Raw genomic sequence first — 19,701 nt, forward strand, 5'->3', positions numbered from 1 at the left:
ATTTCATAGCATCACTGCACCACCTCAAGCACTATTTCTGAAGTGCTTAGCATTGTGTGGTACACATATACAGGCGCCCTCTCTATCTGACACTGCGGGGTGACAGAAGCAATGGAGGTCCCCATTGGTGCCACCCTCACAGTGCTCTCAGAACACGAGTTACGACGTAAAGTTTCCTGTATACGACCCCTGATGGCTAAATTTGACTGGCTTAAAAAAAAAAAAAGATTAAAAAATTTCTAAGTAGCAGTTTTGAGGACTCATTTTAACAAGTAAGAATTAATCTGCACGAACATGCGTAAACTAGTACATTAAAACTACTTTAAAAATGTTAAACTTATTCTTGAGATCCACATACAACACCTATTTGTATGTAATTCTCCATTTTCATGATGAAGACAAGGAAAATTCTTATCCCAATTATCAAAATTTCCAAATAATTAGAATCTCCAACTGGAGGTCTCTTCATACCTACGCCAATTTCTATTTTTTTCTCAAGTAACCCACTTTTTAATCATACTGTCATACATATCTACTTCTTAATATTGGGGTTCCCAGGGGTCTGTCCTCAATCGTCTTAGTCTCCCTCTACACCCTCTCTCTGGAGAGCCACCTCCTCCCAAGTCTCTCCTTACCTCCAGACACTGAGCGCCATGTCCCAGATGCCCCCAACAAGCCGGTTCAAGACTCTGTCTTTGAGCAGTTTGCTCTTTCTGCCAAGAATGACCACCCCTCATCTTGTTTTAACAGATACTTCTTGAGGCCCTGCTCCAATGTCAGGTCTCTGGTGAAATCTCCCTAACTACACCCTACATGCCGGCACACACGGTTCGTAGGACGCGATGAGGTATTTAAGTTGTTTATTTACGTGGCTACCCCTTGCACCAGACTCAAGGCTTTTTGAGCAGTGCTTTCTTGTGCATAAGCATGAGCTGGGAATCTCGTTCAAATGTAGATTCTGATCCAGTAAGTCTGGGATGGGGCCTAAGATTGTGCACCTCTCACAGCTCCTAGATGATGCCGATGCTCCTGCCCTGTAGACCCCACTTGAGTAATAAGCTTTGAAGAACATCTCTGAAATCTCAGTTACTCAGCACTTCATCATCATCGCCACTTTTTTGACACAGCTGCCCACCAACTCTACCAGGAAATGAGCAAGAGGAGATGTCAAGGCTGCTCAAGTCATGGCGGACAGAGGTGGACAGGGGATGTGTGGGTGTGTTGGCGGGGTGGATTGGAGAGACTGGGTAGAATTAGAAAGGAAAGGAAACAGGATGAGGTTAATGAAAAGAGAGGAGGTAGTAAAAAGTGAGAAAGACAGGGAGAGAGAATACAATGGGAAGGAAGAGAAAAGGAAAGAAAAGGAGAAAAGGACAGCCATAGGGTGAGAACAGGAAGGACGGCTCAGGATGGAATCAGGCCTACAGCATCTGACTTTTCAGATTAAGGGCTTGACTTCTGGACTAACCCTCTCCCAAGGCTGGATACTCCAACCATTCATGCCACTCAAGAAGTCTGCTCATAGCTTCAATGCTTCATTCAAAAGTGTTCTTCCTTCCTGGGTGATTAGGAACGAGCTATTACTATAATGGTAGTAACAAATTGGGAATTAGATCATGATTGTGAATGTGTAGAATGGCTGATACCAGCTAAGAAATCGAAGACAGTAGAACTCTCTTACTCTTTCACCTCAACTGCCCATTAAAACCATCCAGATGGAAGTTACCTGATACAGCTCAATCCGTTGTTCATGCACTCTGGCTTTTGGATTCTGCATACGAAAGACTCTGAACTCTGCTTTCACCAAATTGGAAGCATTCTTCTCCATGGCTGAGACGTCAAATCGGACAATTCTGAAGTAGGGTCTGTAGAAAGTGGGCGGGATGGCATCTGTAAAAAGTTAAGGCAATCATTGAAAATGATAAAATCCATTGTGCTCTCAAAAGAGACTGTGAGATAATCCCGAGAAACCATAAGGGAATTATCTACAGAATGATTTAGTTTCCAATGGCCAATTTAATACCATTAACAATTTAACCAGAAAAAAAATTAAAATAAAATAACCATGTGCATTTGGTTATAGGAGTAGCAGAAAATAGAGATTAACAAACCACTTTCAACTCCATTTGAGGACATGCAGTTAACCCTGTCCTTTGAAGGTTGACAGAATGGTGGAAAATCCTGGATGGTTATGAATTGGAACAAGTTTATGACAGTTGATGCCTGGAGAGAGCCATTGGGTTTGCACACACTTTAATCAGATGTGCCAAGAAAATGGTTCCTAATGGCAAGCAGTTTGCCCATGTGTTTTTTTTTTTTCTTGAAAGTTTGGCATCTGAATAATCTTCTTTTATCCAGACTCATGTATTGCATCTTTTTTGGCTTCAATATTTTGTTTTTTCACACACATATGACCAAAGGCACTCCCTAGGCAAGTTATGGTGAGGAAATCTGAATAAACAAAACTATATGCACATACTGGCTATATATACCACATCTAGTCTTAAAATTCATGATTCAGGATAATGTCTGTTGGTGGGAGGTAATCCTAGCTAATGGGGAGAAAGAATCAGCACAGATTCCGTCAGTTCTGAACCACGTAAAATACAGAGTTGCTGATCATTTAACACATTGACCGCCACACTAGAAAAAAATTTCTTTTCCTTGGGGCTACAGTGTTTAATTATGAAAATACAATAAAAACTTTGGAAACAAAATGATCCTTTCTAATGTAATGAAATTATTTGTTATTTTTTATTGTTTTTCTGTGCATGAGTTATATGCAATTAAATCGTCAATATTAACTGTAACAATAAGAACATCAACAAGTAAGGTTTTCACGAACCAACTGCAGGGTTTTGCCCAGGGGGCCACCCATCACGTAACATGTGTGCTACAGCATGGCAGCGTGAGTTGACTGCATACCATGTGGCTCCCAAGGTAAAGAGACGTGTGAGTTACATATGCTGCACGAGGCCCCAGGCTCAAAAGTAGCATGAGTTCAATCCAACTCACATGACAGTGTGTTTAGAGCTCGTAGGTTGCTCAGGGTTTTGCTGCTATTGTTTAGTAATCTGTCTTTCAATACACAACCAAGGCAACACAAAGACCAAAGCAGGTCCTATTCTCTCCCCTGTGCTTTCAAATACAACGTTCACTCACCGAGCACCTGCACTGGGCACACCATGTGTTGTTACAGGTATGTTTTCTACAATCTTCTTCCAAAACCCCCTGCAAACTTTCTTCCCCCCTTCCAGAGTGCTCCACCCACCTCCGGGGGCTGCCTTTCTTGCTACCGTCTCTTTAATTATCTGACTTCATGACAACATAATCATTCGCAGTTGTTTATGTGTCTTTACAAATGTTTTCATTACTTCTACATTATGTTTGTTGATTTTGTTTTCCCCCATGAAATTTTAAGAATCTTGAGGGCAGAGACTGCATCTGCCAGGCCTTTCTTCTCTCCCACATCTCTAGGACAAGGCTCTGCCCACGCGGAGTTTACCAAGTCCCCGCTGTTTGCATAGTTGGTCATCAGCGGGAGTCTTGAAAGACACAGGCATCTGGTTATTGGCAACACTAACTTCTTGTTAAATAAACGAGCCATCTCGCCAATCTTAAAATAGAAATAAATACCTTTCGTGATTTCTTGGGAAATCCATGCCCTGACGATTACACTGAAAAAAAACAAAAATGCTAGGAACACACCAATATTTTCTCATCTTAAGGGCCCTGAATTTTTTCCCTCATGGGGACTTTCCCTCCCATTCCTTTCCCTTTCCCTGTGTACTTGTGACTCTCAGAAAGCAGGCTCGTGGAGAAGTGGGGAATTCTAAGCCATGCCTTGCGCCATGCTGGTTCATGAAGGGACTGCGTGAATGGAGGCTTTGTAGCCCATGAACCAGAAGTCTCAGAAACAAACAAACAAACAAACAAACAACCCCAAAAATCCAAAGCATCCAGGTTTCAGAGACAAGGAAGCATTCATGCAGATGTAATGCTGACCTGCTACACCACCGCTGTGAAGTAGTTAGCGGGCAGTTTTTGGGCCGGCAAACCCTGGTACACGCAGAAAGGTGTTTGGAGCCCCCTAGCATAGCAATTGGAAAAGGTAGCTGCTGAGAAGAAAACAGATCTTTTTCTCTTCTGGAATATGCCCACCCCAAGTGATTGGCAAGGCTGGTACTAGCCTGACGAGCTCAGCGGAAAACAGGGCCATCGGATGCCCAGACAGAGGAGCCCGAGCAGGGCTGGGGCCAGGCGCTCTGGCTTTGCACGTGCATTTGGCCAGAACCTTCCGCAAGCGGATGGCTGCATTCATCTTCACATAGCCTCCGCATTAGACAGCGAAAGCTTCCAACATCCTTTGCAAGAGCATCCTGGAAGAGCAAAGCTAATGTAGTGCGTTTCCTGTCATTAGGAAGAGTAAACATCTCGTTCATTTTTCCTCTTCTTCAGTGGAAACCCCACAGGCCTCTTCCCCGTCCACAAACACGCATCTTTCACACCCACTCGCCTCAATCTCATCCTTCCATCAAGTTTGTAAATAAGTGCTCTGGAGATTTATTTTTATTCTCTTTTGTGTTTATTAAACTTTGAACGATTTTTTTTCCCCTCTTTCTGGTCCTCTGCCCATCCATGCTCTTTCTTTTTATGGCTGCCTCTCGGACCGTGAGGTTAATTTTGTTTCTTCTTCTTCTAAGCAAATCCTCCAATGATCCTGTCCCAGGCTTTTGAGCTTTGAAGGGGCATTTGCAAATATTTACAGGAGTAGCTTGCTAGTTAAGCACAGTTGTTCTGCTCTGCGGCCTATACGTTGGCAAACAGCCCTCCTCCCCCTCTGACTCTTATAACCATTTGGGGCTGTTTATATTTCAACTGCCTGATAACACGAACGTGCATTTGGGGTTCTTGTCTCGTAAGCAGAAGCAGTTCATGCACGAGGTGAAAGGACGGGTGAGCGGCCCCCTCCGGCGACTCTGCTCTGGTCTGGTGACCACAGCAAAGCCCCAGGCCAGGGGGAACCAGCAGCCTTCCCTGTGCTTCTGCTCCGGCACTCAAGAGCAAGTAAAAACTGTTGACCGAAGAACAGACTGCTGCTTGCGAGGGTCGGTGCCAGCTGTCCCCTGCTGTCATCCGCTATGGGTCACAAGCCCCCTGCCTGGCTGAGGAACTTGAGCAATTTGCCAAATGTCTCCTCATTTGGAAAAACAAAAATCGCTGTAAATTGCTCTGGCCTAGTCTGTGACCCAGGCCTTACTTCCTAAATGCATCTAGATGCACCGTACAGGGGACCAAAAGGGGCCCTTCTACGCCCAGCCCGGGACACGGCGGCTCACTCCCTCAGCTCAGGGAGCGCAGGGTAGGTGTTTAATGGCTTGAGCAGCCCTGATCCACCCACTTAGTCTTGGAGGGATGGAGCTTTTTCCTCTGCTTCCTCCAAGAACTCATTTCCCCCTTTGGAATGGGAATTCTCTCTAAAGTCCTCTGTAATTCCCATCCCAGTTCCTGGTCCGTTGCCAGGTGGTCAGGTACTTGCGCTTGACCTCTGCCAGCTTACCCACACTCACATCCTGGCCCGCTCCATCCTCTCGATTTCTGACCTACTTTTTTGGTTCAATCAAATCGATTTTCCTTCAGCCCCGTGGCTCTCACACCAGCCGGCTGATTCGGCTCCTCCCCACGGGCTTTCTCATGCGCCTTCCTTGCAGGGAAAATCTTGCACACAGAAGATTCCAGTATATCATCTAGTGAGTGGTGTCCCCCTCACCACAACCCTGGCCACACATCCCTGCTAAATCATATTTTGGGGAACGGAGGTGGGGAGGAAACCAAGGAAATCTAACTAGTCATTAATTTCCATCAGTGTAGAGAAAGCCCACACACAGCACTTAGTCACATACTACTTTACAAACTTGTATCTGTTACATGTTGACTTGTATCTGTTCCAAATCACTTATTAACTTATTTCATATTATTTTCTCTCTATGTAAGCACCGTGAGCTCAGAAATCTTTCTTTATGAGTTTTTCTCTGGGGCGCAGGGCTGGCTTCACGGCTGTGTGACCAGAGCAGGAGCACAGGGTCCCCATGCTCAGAAAGGCCTCCCACGTGAGTTTAATGCTGTGTGATCACTATCCTGGAATCCTCAATAATTTTATCTTTGAATTTGTGTTTTGTAAGTGAAGCCTTACGGGATAACAGAGCATGCACAGAGGGCTGGGACCCTCGGCTTCTGTGCCGTCCCACCTCCTGTTACCTGTCCACTTCCCCAGGACGCTCCAATGTCCCCAGTCTCACCCAGCCTTCTCTGGCCCACCCTGTGACCACTGTTGTCCTCTGCCCCTGGGCGAGTGGGGTCAGGCACATAACCCGGGCCATTTCAGGGGGCCTGGTGGCAGCTGTTCCTACCCCAAGCTGAGAGTGCCACAGCATGTTCAATGAGCAACACAGGTGGAGCATGGCTCTCACCCACTCTTAATCCAGGTGCCAAGCACATCCCAGAGCGGGACTTGTAATCCTACGACGGGTTGGAGCGGCAGTCCCACAGGAAGGGAGATACCTGCCTCAACGTGGCATCACTCTGGGGGCTGGTGGCAGGGGAACCCCAGCAGCAGGCAGGCTGCATGCTCCAAGTTGCAGGGCAGGGCCCCAGGTGCCTGAGAGAGCCTGTTGTCACTGGTAGTAGGTCCGTGCCCAAGCAAGTACAATATCAAATAGCACATTTAAAAACCCACCATGACAGCTGGAGAAAGAAAGCGAGCCATGGAACAAAGGGAAAAGCTTTATATTTTAGACTTTTCAGCAGTAATTTTTTCTTGCTTTTTGAACAAGAGGCCCCACATTTCCATTTTGAAAAAGGGTTCTGCAAATTCTGTGGCTTGTCCTGCCACAGCCCCATCTAGTTACAGGACCTTAATGCACTGAAGGACCTTCAGGGCTCTCAGAATTCTAATCCCAAATCAACCAGTTCCTAGCTGTGTGGCAACAGGGACATTATCTGTTTCTTCATCTACATAATGAAGTAGATAGTTTCCGACCTCATATGTATTGGACTGTGCTGTTAGGATCACATAAGGAAGGAGATGGAAAGTTGGAGCCCTGGGTCTAGCACAAATTTCCACTCAGTTCCCTCCCTGCCTCTCTTCCCATCTTGCAACAAAGCTGCCAAGCGGTCACTGGGCCTTCCATGAATGCCCCCAGCCCCCAGAGAGCTCTTACTGCCAGACAGGCTTGATGAGGAGACGAGAGAAAGAACAGGAGTAGCTGAGTGTCCTGGGGCAGTTTATAAACGACTCTAAATACTCTAATTCCTCTCCCCCGCAAAGGGAGGAATTACAGTCACCAAAGTTCCCACAGACTCCCCAACACCATCCTTTGCTATTTCACCTGTTTGCCTGACCATCGCAAAAGGGAACAAGAGAATTTTATTTTCCCCCTGAACATCTCTGCATCAAGCAAAAAATTCCACCTCCCACTACAACGCTCATAGTAGGATTACTTAAGAAAAAAAAAGGTTAGTGAAGAAAGGACTTATAACATCACCCACGTGTGACGAGCTATGATACGGAGTGTAGATTTGGAGCCTGCAAGAAATGCCCTAAGGATGTCCAGAGCTCAGCCCCTAGGGAGGGCAGTGCTTCAAACAGCTATCGTTCATTCTCTGTTAGGTTGGTTACACCACAAAATTGGCAGGGAAAAAAAGTGTGTGACATGTTGAAATGCTTGGGCTCGGGACTTCCAGGTATTTGCTGCATTTGCTAAAGCAGTGGTTCCCAAAATGGGGTTCCAGACCTACAGCATCAGCCTCACCTGAGAATCTGTGATAAATACTAATACGAATTATCTACGGGAGTCCGATACACCATCTCGTCAGTTTGAGAACCACTGTGAGAAAGATACCGGTTGACTTCTAGCTGGTGAAACTTGTGCTAGTTAACAACAAGCGGATTAGCAGAGTCGAGGGGATGAGAAGAGACCTTAGTATATTAACAGTAGCTTTCTTGCTTTCAGCACTGACCGGAACCCCCAAGGGAAACCTGGCACTTGGGGTTTCCAAGATAAGCCAGAAAGATCAGTAGTTCAAAGTGAAACACAGAAGGCGTTGGTGTGAAAGGAATCATCAGTGGCCTGGGCGTTTTCTTTGTCCCCTGCCTGGGGTAGTCATCATTTACCTGAACTTCCAATCCAAGCTAGTCCCCCTCCTAGGAGAAAAGTTTCAAAAGGCTTACAAAGCAGTGCCATTTCCTGTGACTGCAGTGGGCACATGGATCCTACGCAGCGATGCTGCTCAAAGACCGGAGGTGCTGGGCTACACTTTAGCAAACTCCTTGGGTGATGCTTATGGACCCTAATGTTTGAGAACCACTGAAATAAAGGACAGAAGAAAAGAAATCCACAAAGAAGGACAGAAAGATCAGGCCTTATACATAGGAAAAAAAAAAAAAAAAAAAGAGTAAGACAGAGAAAAGAGGAAATTGCAGCAACACAAGAGCTATGAAGCTCTGGAAAATGGAAAAACAGAATTTTTCTGTGATTAGCACTAGTGGTCTGCCTGGATTGCACACTTCCATGCACCGGGGAACTTGGAGAATCCCGATGCCTGAGTCAGACCCCCTAAGAGTCTGGTTAATTGGACTGGGGTGGACTTAGTTCTAAGTGCCTCAGATGATTTTCATGCACAGCCAGGACTGAGAACCTCCCCAGTGAAACAAACTGGTAACAGCCTGGAAAAGAGAAGACTTGGGGATACCAAATCCTTTAAGGGATTTTAAATATTTCAGGGGCTTGCATATAGAAAGTTCTTACTTTCTGTGGAGCCAGAGAGTCGTATTTTGGCTCTCTCTATATAAAGAACTTTCTAATAATTTTGAAGAGTGAAGGAAAATCAAGAAACTCACTCTCAAGGTTGTGAGCTCCCCCCTCACCAGAAGAAATCATGTATTAACAAGATTCACTCTGTCTCAAAGGAATCAGGGGCTTCCTGGATCTGGGGGCAGGACGGGCTAGATGGCCTCCCAGCTCACTTCTGGTTCCACAATTACATCATTTTCTCCCCTAAATCCCACTCTGTTAGTTACCTGCTCACGCCCCACCTGCATCAGAATCACCTGGGGGACTCAGTGATATGTTGGTTACTTGGCTCCACCCTAGACCTAGCAGGTGAGTATCGGTGATTCTTTTTCACATTCAAGTTTAAGAACTTCTACTCTACACTATGATGGTTTAATCACAATGAATTTGGTCAGGCTTCTGTTGAGGTTACTTGGTGTCATGAACTAGCTAGGGATAAATAAAATATGTCCATCCCACCATCCTCACCCTAAAAAGAATGCCCTGATCTCAACTGCAGACTCCGAATTCTACTTCATGACCTCTTTCCCCTTTTATAATAGCTTTACATACTCCATCTCTGCCAAGAAGGTGTTTTTAATGCCCATTTCACAGATAAAGAAATTAGGAACAAGGAAAGTGAAATAACATTTGGCTAAGGTCAAGGAGAGGTTGGCCTTTAAATCAAAAGCCCATGGCTTTTCGCTACAATATCCTGCCTCTGTGCAAAGGAGCCCCCTGAGTCGAAGGCATGAATATCACCCCAGGCAGAAATACCAACACATGCATGAGAGCAAGGTTGCAAAAAAAGACACACACACACACAGAATACAAAGAAGTGGATCCTCCTGTATTAGAAATCAGCTTGACCTTGTAATAAAGCTTGAAAAATGTTAATGCAAAGCTTGCTATTTTCACTGATACTCCTTAACAAAATGGCCCTGATTTGGAGACCGGGGAGCTCACAGTGTGAAAGCTCCCCCACAGAAGGTATTTTGCTCATACCAGTGTTGCCCAAGGTCTTTCAGACCCTGTATATTTGTGCCTAGTGCCCCTGCCCATCCCAGTGGCATCCCCTGGCCCTTATCCCCAAGCTCCTCAAATAAACAGAACAAACTCCCCGCTTCCCTTTCCAGAAATGACTACACTCTCCCTGCAGCTCAGCAGTGATTGCTGTGGACTTTTGACACGCTTAATGAGTGTGTCGTGGCCCCTCATTCCTGACATCCCCAGCTTGGAGGGAAGTAGTTTGGGGTTCATTAGACATCCCCCAGGGTGCAGCAAGACAAGCAACCCACCGAATGGTTGGAGGGTAATAAACTAGCTACTATTTGTGTGTGCACAGACTCAGCCAGCAAGAAACCAAGACAATTGTGTTTTGGGGTTTTCTGAAATTTGTCTTGGCACACGGGCTATGGATTTTATTCCACTACCACATCCCAAACACCGCTGACATTCAAGTCACAGCAATTTAACTCCAAATGACTGAGAAATAAACAGCGCATCAGCAGTGGTTTCTGCTTTTCTCTCTGGCCATCCCACCTATTAAATGTAACAGAGCACCAGAGCATCTGCAACGTAAAGTGGGGGTCTCCAAGAAGGGGATGGTGTCAAACTTGACAAGCTGTTGGCAACGGTGAGTCTAATTGTGTCAGCATCAGCTTATGTGACTTGGCCTTCAGCTAACTGCTATTTGAGACTGTGCGTACTGTCAGCACGAGTGTTTGGGCCCCCACTTACACGGTGCAAAAAAAGTAAAATAACAGTGGTGCCGGCCCATGGTGTTTGGTTTTCTTGAACTGTGTCAGACATGGGGTTTCTAGTTTCTATTCCAAAGTTTCCAGCATCCCCATAAAACCCCATCTACATGGAGACACCTATTTTGCTTCAGTTCTTCTACAGTTCTCATCAAGCTCAGGGCTGTGTAGATGATTTGTAAAGGGCTGTACTGGGTTTTGGCAGTAAAAGCTTTGGGTAGGCTAACTGCTGCTGTTGAGAGGCCGATGGCTAACTTGGAGAAGTCACAGAGACAAAGAGCATGGAAAGTGTATGGCCGGACCCACTTTTGTGGGCAGGTGACCTGTGAATGTGACATACCCCTTCCCAATGACCTCACAGTGGCAGGCTGCCCTCGAGGTTGGAATAGGCCATTGAAGGAGCTCTTCTCTGCCACAATCTCATTCTGGAAAGCAAATAAATATCTCTCTCTTTTTTTTTTTCTCTCTCCCTTCTTATCCTCTTTCCTTCCCTTGCTCCATTTTCTTTCTCTCCTCTTTGTCTTACTTCCCTCCAATCTGTGCTTTTGTTTTCTAGGATTTCCAGGGTCAAAGCAGTCATGTTTTTGCTCCACTGATGGCTTTTAAAGAGGCCAAGAAGCCCATGACATAGTTATCCATACACTATTCTAGAATTCAGCAGTAGCTCCAAATGAGGTCAACAGAAGGAAGCCAGTCTGTGTTGATCTCTTTAATGAATCAAACTTGGAAATTTTGGATCTCTCCTTGATCTCTTAATAGATTAGAAGCACACTTTATTTTTATCCCCTTTTATAGACTAAGAAGCCGAAAAGTAAATCTGAGCAAGATTACACCAAGCATTGGCAAAATAGGGCTTAAAAAACACACAGCCCTGAACATTCTTGCTCAGTGTTGGACATTCTTGCTCATCCTTGCAAAGAAAGTGTTCTTATCCCAGAACAAACTCCGACATTCCCTTTTGCAGAAACTAATGCACTTTCCCTGCAGCTCTGCGATGACTGGTGTGGACTTTTGACGTGCTTAATGGGTGTAGTGGCTCCTTATTAGCCTGAAAATCTTTCTCTAATCTTCCCAAAATTATAGCAGTGATGCATATAATGGCCAATGGGTGTCTTGTACGTGAGCTTTTCTTTGTGTTTTCTGTAAGCTTCTTGCTTGTGGCCTAATTTTCTTGTAAGGCAATCACCTAATTACTTTGAGGCACTGCGCTGATTTCTTGCTCTGCCCTAAAGCTTAAGCTAATAAGTGGCAGGGCACACCCTGCTAGGATTGCAAGCTGTTTACCAACTTAACCAAGTGGCATGGGCTGTTATTAACTAATGTATTAAATTCATGGCTTGGGAGTGAGTAAATATGAAGAGAAATGGATGGTCTGAATTATCCAGTTTGAGAGAAGTAAGCAAATACAGCTGACATTCAGTCTCTCTGCAATTAGAAATGTTTCATTGCAATTAGAAATGATAGCACATGAAGGGATTGCCTGGCACCCATTAGATACTCTCTCCATGTTATTGGTATCTAACTCCGCTTACTGCAATTTTCTCTACAAGACAAGACAAGACAGTCTCTCCCAGAACTCTTTCAGTGACAGAGAACTCAGAACTCAGATGACCCCCTCCATCCAGCCTCTGACAGTTCCAACTTTACAGGAGTCCTTCCCTACCCTGGGCTGAGAGCTGCTTTTTACAAGAGCTACACAATGGGTCTAGTTCTGCCACACAAGATGATCTATTCCCTTTCTATTCCACCCTACTTAGAAATTTTGAAGGCAGTTTTCATGTTTTCTCTTTCTCATCTCTTTCCCCTATTTCCTTTCATTGTTTGTCATGAAAGCCATTCATCTGTTCTGGTTGTTCTCTACTTTCCTCCAATCTAAAATTGGAACCTTAAATCCGAACATAATTCTTAAGGCAGAATAGGATAGAACTATCACCTCCCTTATTGTGGAACTTATGCTTTTATTAATGAATCCCAACAGTGAATTATTCTCTCTCTCTCTCTCTCTCTTTTTGACCTTTGCACTCAAGTCCTATTTTCTATATGCTTTGAATGCCTAATAAATTACAAGCATTTGGTCTTTCCCATGCAAACCATTTTACAAATATCATCTTATGCTTACACCCTGAGGCTTCTTTGTGTGAGATTTACAACATACCCCTGTTCAGTGTGTATTTATTTGATTTGATTCCTCATTTCAAATATGCTAAAAAGGATTTGAAGTCTGACATGGTAAACCTGTGCATTCACTTTTTAAATGATATCGTAGGGGACAGACTCACAAAATCAGAAGGATCCTTAGTATGTATTTCAATCCCCTAAGTTCACAGATAAGGAACAAAGTTTCCAGAGTTTGTTTAGGTGGATACCGACTTGGATCCCCACTAGAACTTCCTTTTTTCTGAAGTGCTTTCACTGCACCAGGCACTGCCCAAGGTGCTGCTTGACTTCAGGGGGCACAGCCAAGGCTACCAGCAGGGGGGCCTGGAGCTATGCAGGCACACGCTGCCACCACGATGAGATTTCTGCAGGCCACCTGTGTCCTCCTGCGAATCATCAAGGAAAATGGCCAATGGGACAGGGCTGAGGAAGGTTCCAGAAACCACTTCACCCCAGAATGCCCATCCTTTCCTAATCAGCACCCTGAGGGATTGGTTTCAAAACACAGCTTCCTTGAAAAGCTGAATGGAAAGTCTGAATTTTTCTTTATGCCAAATGGTAGCCCTCTATCTTGAATCTAAAGACAGCAGGGAGTAAGAATTGCTGGGAAGCAATGTTTGGTTAGCAGATATCCGTTTTAGCATGTCAGTAGATGGCCGTGTAGTGTCTTACGAAGAATATCAGAGTTTCAATGGATGGTGCTTTCTTAGGGCTGGTAGATGTGTTCATTAAGGGTGTGCACTCTTCCCTCATCCTGTTTGTACTGGCAACACAGCTACGGGCAATTAAGATACGGGAACATACAGGAATTGGAGGAATCCAGATGAACTGTGGCATGAACGGATTCTGGAACGGAGCCAGGGGTGCTATGCTTGTTCTAAGTAATCGTGTTCATTTGGGTGCTAAGCGGCTTTCTGTTAAGGTTGGGCCACCATTTGAGAGAGAAGAAAAAACAGTCTTTAAAATTAAGAATCTCCACTGCAGAACTACTCCATGGCTAAGCACTTTACAATGTTGGAGTGTGTGTTATTTTTATTCAGTTGAACTAGCGCAGAGCAAGCCCTACAATTTCACTTCAATCTCATTATTTTCGCGTATAGGGGCTATAAAATGTCCACATTTAAATCTGCTCTCAGGACACTGGAAGAGAAAACTGACTGGGAAATAGCACGCACGGTGTCCGAAGAGTTAATCCAACCAGTCCCAATGTAACAGAAGGCACTATAATTTGGAGAATTCTTTAAAAAAAAAAAAAAAAGGCCGGGCGCGGTGGCTCACGCCTGTAATCCTAGCACTCTGGGAGGCCGAGGTGGGAGGATCGTTTGAGCTCAGGAGTTCGAGACCAGCCTGAGCAAGAGCGAGACCCCATCTCTACTAAAAATAGAAAGAAATTATACAGACAGCTAAATATATATATAGGAAAAAATAGCCAGGCATAGTGGCGCATGCCTGTAGTCCCAGCTACTCGGGAGGCTGAGGCAGGAGGATTGCTTAAGCCCAGGAGTTTGAGGTTGCTGTGAGCTAGGCTGACGCCACGGCACTCACGCTAGCCTGGGCAACAGAGTGAGACTCTGTCTCAAAAAAAAAAAAAAAAAATTAGTTTTTTTCTCTTTGGGGAAGTTAAGATCTTTCCTATGGCTGTCTCCGTTTTCTTTAGGATCTTTCAAGAAGTCTTTGTGACAGGGGTCAAAACTCAGGTGGTTTCTGAAGACTTCCCTGTTCTCCCTTCTTGCGGGCAGTTGTATAAACGGGACTTGACAAATGCCTTTATTTAGTCCCAAGTCAATGGCTCCCCGATGCTTCTTAAGAAAACATGTACTAAGTCCTCCTTAAAGAAGAGTTCTTTGGATAAAGCCGGTGCTTTGTAAATGTGTGCGGGTGAAAGCCATAGTGGAGAATCAAATAAACAGCAAATGAAGGTACGGAGGTGGAAAATTTACACAAAGCTAACATAAGGCTCATCTACAGGGACTCAAGACTACCTTAAAGTCAGTGGAGTAACTTTTAGAACGTCAGGGAACGTGAGTGATGTCACTGAAGATGTTCATTTCTCGAGTATTACATTGGTTTCATTAGACTATTTTTAAAGGCTATGCAATATATCTGAAAGATTCCCTGGTGTCCGAAAAGTGAGAAAATACCCTGTTCTATAATGTCATCCGAATAAATTTAGCTGTTCTGTGTGCAGTGCATGAAAGGTTACCAATAAAGAACATATCTTCCTCCAATAGTTGATTGGTGCCCATACACACTGCACAACAGAGCGCCCATAAGATACTGTCCTGAGTACACTTACTGGACAGAGGAGTCGTGACCAGGGAAACTTGATAATGCCTCTCAATTCTTTTCTAGGGCTCTTAAACACCCGAGAATTCTCTCTAGCCCGGATTGAGTTATGCTACTACTTGGCTATAGGCCTGGATTAGAGATCGCTGAGGGCCAGGAAGAGGTCTGCGTCACCCTCGAGCTCCCTTTGACACCCTCCCGCCCAGGACGTGCCTGGGACCAGTCCTGGGAGTGCGGGTTCTGCACTGCGCAATGCACAACGGCGCCTTTGCAAATTTCATGAGCACAGATGCCGAATCTGCCATCTTCCCATTCCCGTGTCCTAGCTCCAAGCCCAGGACAAGGCCTCTTAGTATACAACAGGTGCTCAATAAATATCACAAAGCAAAAAGAAATTAATCCTTCTTCTCAAACAGCTAAGCCACATGACAATGATGAATGTTAACCATAATCGCTCAGGTCTGCACAGGACATTAGGTTTCACGAAGCACGTCCACATACACTATGTCATCCTAGGCTGATAATCCCGTAAGCCAGGCCATAGGATGCCCATTTTGCTGTTGAGGAAACCACAGTTCAGAGGCCAGGTGGACTGATTTAAGTGATTCCCTGGACTTCTCAGTGCTAACCCAAAGCTCTTCTAACAACAGGCTCGGGAATAGGCTCCCCTGTAAGACACAAAGCAGCCGGTGGAAGAGCACAACCCTTAGGGCATTCTAAAAGGGGACACATGGTAGGCTGAGAAGGCTAATTTTGAGACCGTTGTCGTATCCCAACTTGAAGAGAAACAGCAACACTAAACCAAACAAGCCGCCTTTCCGACTGGCTCTGACACTCTGGTGAAAGCGGGTTTTCTCTTCATTAGGATCATGACTAGTTCACTTCTAGTGCCAAGAGCAGAAGCATCTTCCCGAAACGCACAGCAGCCTGTGAGTGACAATGCCTGGAAGGGACCAGGATGGAGAAAGTGATGTACGTTCAGGCGCCACCTCGGGGATCAGCTACTCAGTGGCTCCCGCATGACACACGGTGACCTTCTCTGTAAATGGTACCTTGGGAATGACCTGGACATGAGAATCAGAGAGGGAGGAGCAGTGACAGTGCCGGGTCCCCCACATGTCAGCAGGGATAAAGATGCTGCAGAACAGCCTGTCCTTGGGGGAGACTGTTGCTCAGGCAGGTGCGGCAGTGGCATGGCAGAGACTCAGGGGAGCCATCAGCCTCAGTGACGAAATCACTCTTTAGTGCTCAAAGCCATCCATAATCGCCCAGCGATTTACTGTACCTTTTAAACCTCCCTCTGGATGTGGGGAACCAGCTGTGACCTCTCTTCCTTCAAGATGGACTCACACATGTCAGTCTGCCTTGGACAGGCAATCAGTGCGGCCCAAACACAGACAGACTTGCAAAAACTCCAGTTGACCCCTTTGCTTCCTTTTATTGAAACCAACTGACCGTACATTACCCTATTTTACTGTAGGAAGGAAGCCAGGGAGCTCCAAGAGCTGAATGTGGCTTCTCTATCGCTGTGCTATAATTACACACTCTGTCTAATTCCATGGCCATTCCTCTGTGGGTGCACAGGTCCTCTAACCATAGCTTCTATTCTTGCAGAGGACACAGATGTGTGCTCTCGCTCTCCGTGGGCCCTCCAGGTTGCATTCATCTCCATGTAGAATAACACCAGGAGGGTGGGGTGACACAGACAGAGATATGAACTTCATGGCATGTTTAGCACCTTAAAATATCTCACAGAAGGATCCCAGAATCCTAAAAACATTTTATGAATCTAATATATTAATATAAAGATAGTCAACACTGAATCAATTCTATTTCCCTAGCCTTCAATCAGACCACCTTTTCTTCCAAGTCTAGTGTGGGTCTGCCTCTGCTTCTCAGTTTGTAACTATTTGTATCGAGAACGTGTGGGCAGGTATGAGCTTGACTCAGTGGCCATATCTTAGAAAAACACTCTTGGAGCCACTAGATTTTGTTGACCCATTGGATTACTTGATAAACCAGGTATACATGGAGACTTCTAGTAGTTTTACTATGAGCAGTACCCACATTGGAAAACAGTTTACAAAGTGCTTTCCTGTACATAATCTCATTTTTAACCTTAGTGACATCTGGCTGTCTCATATACATGCTATCCTATTGACAGTGCCTGCTAGGTGTGCCAGAGAATTCCTAACCCCCACCACTCCCATTGTATGAATGAAAAGACTGAGGTTTTCAGTAGTTGAGTCACTTGTGCAAACAGCATAAAAGAAAAGACACTGGAAACTGCAAACCAAGTCTCCCTGACCCCAAGTCTGCACTCTTTCCACCGTGCCATGTCCCCTCCCCTCCCCTCCCCTCCCCTCCTGGCAAAGGTTTGTTCTGCAGTACTTCAAGGACCAGGGGGTGGAAAATCCCAGAACGAACCAAGCTCAGTACAATGAAGAGCCTTCTTACAGAGCTACTCACAAAAGCAGCTAGCGACATCCCTGTGAGTAGCCAAGGTCTTATGACAAGATTCAGGGAGAAATGACAGAACTAGATGGCCTTTAAAATGCAATCACCGTGACCACCTGCGACACTGTACTGAGGCTTATTAGACAAGTCTCATTCTAATAATTTGCATCTTCCATTTTCCTCTAAGAGGAAGGATGGGGAAGGAGCCAGGCAGCATTCAGAATTCTGAGACTGAGCTCATGAAAAGTCTAATTTAGGTTTTGAAGGAGACACTACAAGGTCCCCATTGCCACTCCTTCTCATCAGCCCCGCTCCAGCCAGGGACACACTTTGTGAGTCTCTGGCTCCTGATCCAGCGCTGTCTGGTGCAGCTAAGTGAGGAGACTTTCATCTTAGTCTTTGCCATGCAGTCATGTTAAAACCCTTCAGTAAAAATCTCCCCAATCTCACGGTTAAAGGGATAAAGGGTTTATGCAAAGGACTGACACTTCTGAATAAAGGTTCCCGTTTGCCTCTGGTCACGTTATTCTGGGAAAGGCCCATAACCTCTTTGTGCCTTGTGAACTGGTGATCGCTTCACAGGGCTCCAGTCAGGCTCAGATACGATGATGCGTGCCAAGGTGCTTTTGCTAACGCAAAATGATAAATAAGTGCAAGGTAGCATTGCTGTATTAAACCTACTCCTAACCGTCACTGAATAAAAATATGCTGTCCACGCATTCCCAGAGCACATTCAGTGATAACAAGCATTTGCTTACATTATCTTATCTAATTCTACCCCATCTCCAAAACACCTTTTGAGATAGATCTCCCACTTTACAGATAAGGAAACTGAGACTCGGAGCCAATAACAAGAAAGTACTAGTAAGTGGGGGAAAAATAAAGTCAAGCCCAGATCCTAACTCCTAACAGGTGTTCTTCCCACTCACCATATCCACCCCAAACATGAGAAAGGCCCATTCGGATTTCAATGCATATAACCCAAGTCACGCTCAGGATGGCTACGTGAGATCACCGCGACGTCAGCACTATGAATGACAGCTGCACGCGGCTGCAATGTGCTCTTGGGCAGCCTCTGATGCTCCTGCAGCCAGTGTGTCCTCAATGGTCAGATACGTCCTGGCTTCACTGACCTTCCCTCTCCTCCCCTCCCCCCACGAGTCATCCTCCAGGTTTCATGTAAACCATCCATTCTTAGCGGATTCGAGTTTTGCCTTCTGTCCCTTTTTGGCCAGACCCTAAGGTGTGAATGAACTGTCCACAGCCCCTGAGCTTAAGGAGAAATGAGATGAAGCAAATGCATGTTAAATCCGCTGCCTGCAAAGCCAGGCTTTCAATACGCGAGGAGCCAATAATATTACAATAACAGCAGCTCGGGCTTGCCCGGATTATCTTGTTTAAGCCTCACAAGAACTGTACAAGGTAGATGCTATCTTCATTTCCATTTTACAGATGAGGAGACTACGGTTTAGGAGGATTAAATTATTTCCCTAAGGTCACAGTTAGTAAGTGATAGACCCAGAATGGAAGTAATTTATAATAGACTATTTTTAGTACTTTACTTCAAAAGGTCAGATAGACCCTTACTATATTAAAACATAATCTTCTTTATAACACATAATAGTATAGACGGCATTTGATGTACTTGCTTTTCTAAGCCTTTCAAATATCCCATATATCTGCTAATGTTTATTTCCACCATGATATTCCCAAATTATTCCAATTCTATGTCAATATACCTAGCTACTTTGATTATCTACCTGAAAAATACTGTAATTTCTAATCCCATAAAATAATGAGGGACAAGATAGAGTCATTAAAAAGAAGACACATACCCAATGCATTAAAAATACTTATGCTATTTAGTTACTTTTTCTTTTTCTTTTCAATGAATCTAGTTGTTCTGGAACAGGAGGGGGAAATATACTGTTTATTATTTTATATTATTTAAATAAACTTTTTCTATATCTCATTTTTACAGAACTGTTACAACAACCACAAGATCGTCAAAAATGACAAACTGTGATGTGGAAAGGAAGGAACGGGAGGAGGGGTAGCATTTTTGTGTCATTTCACAATTATTTTCGGGATCTAGAATGTGGTACTTTTTTGTCAGTACATGTTTATTCTCTACCTTTCTAGATGGGGAAATCCAAAGCCAATGTTTCTTGCTCGAAAATGCCTTTCATGGAAAGTTCTTTGGAAGCCTGCAG

The 19,701-nt window shown here is 44.8% G+C and overlaps 1 protein-coding gene across 2 annotated transcripts in view; it reads right to left on the bottom strand.

The window, feature by feature from the left end:
* The window catches only part of TGFB2 (transforming growth factor beta 2), a 76,511-nt gene that overhangs the window by 26,082 nt on the left and 30,728 nt on the right, over positions 1 to 19,701 (bottom strand). For both annotated transcript variants that reach the window (XM_069459522.1, XM_069459521.1), the window contains one exon: positions 1,727 to 1,890. In XM_069459522.1, coding sequence (XP_069315623.1) covers positions 1,727 to 1,890 — 164 coding nt within the window. The remainder of the gene's footprint in view (positions 1 to 1,726; positions 1,891 to 19,701) is intronic.

This window comes from Eulemur rufifrons, chromosome 27, assembly GCF_041146395.1.
Source record: "Eulemur rufifrons isolate Redbay chromosome 27, OSU_ERuf_1, whole genome shotgun sequence".
Lineage (NCBI taxonomy): Eukaryota > Metazoa > Chordata > Mammalia > Primates > Lemuridae > Eulemur > Eulemur rufifrons.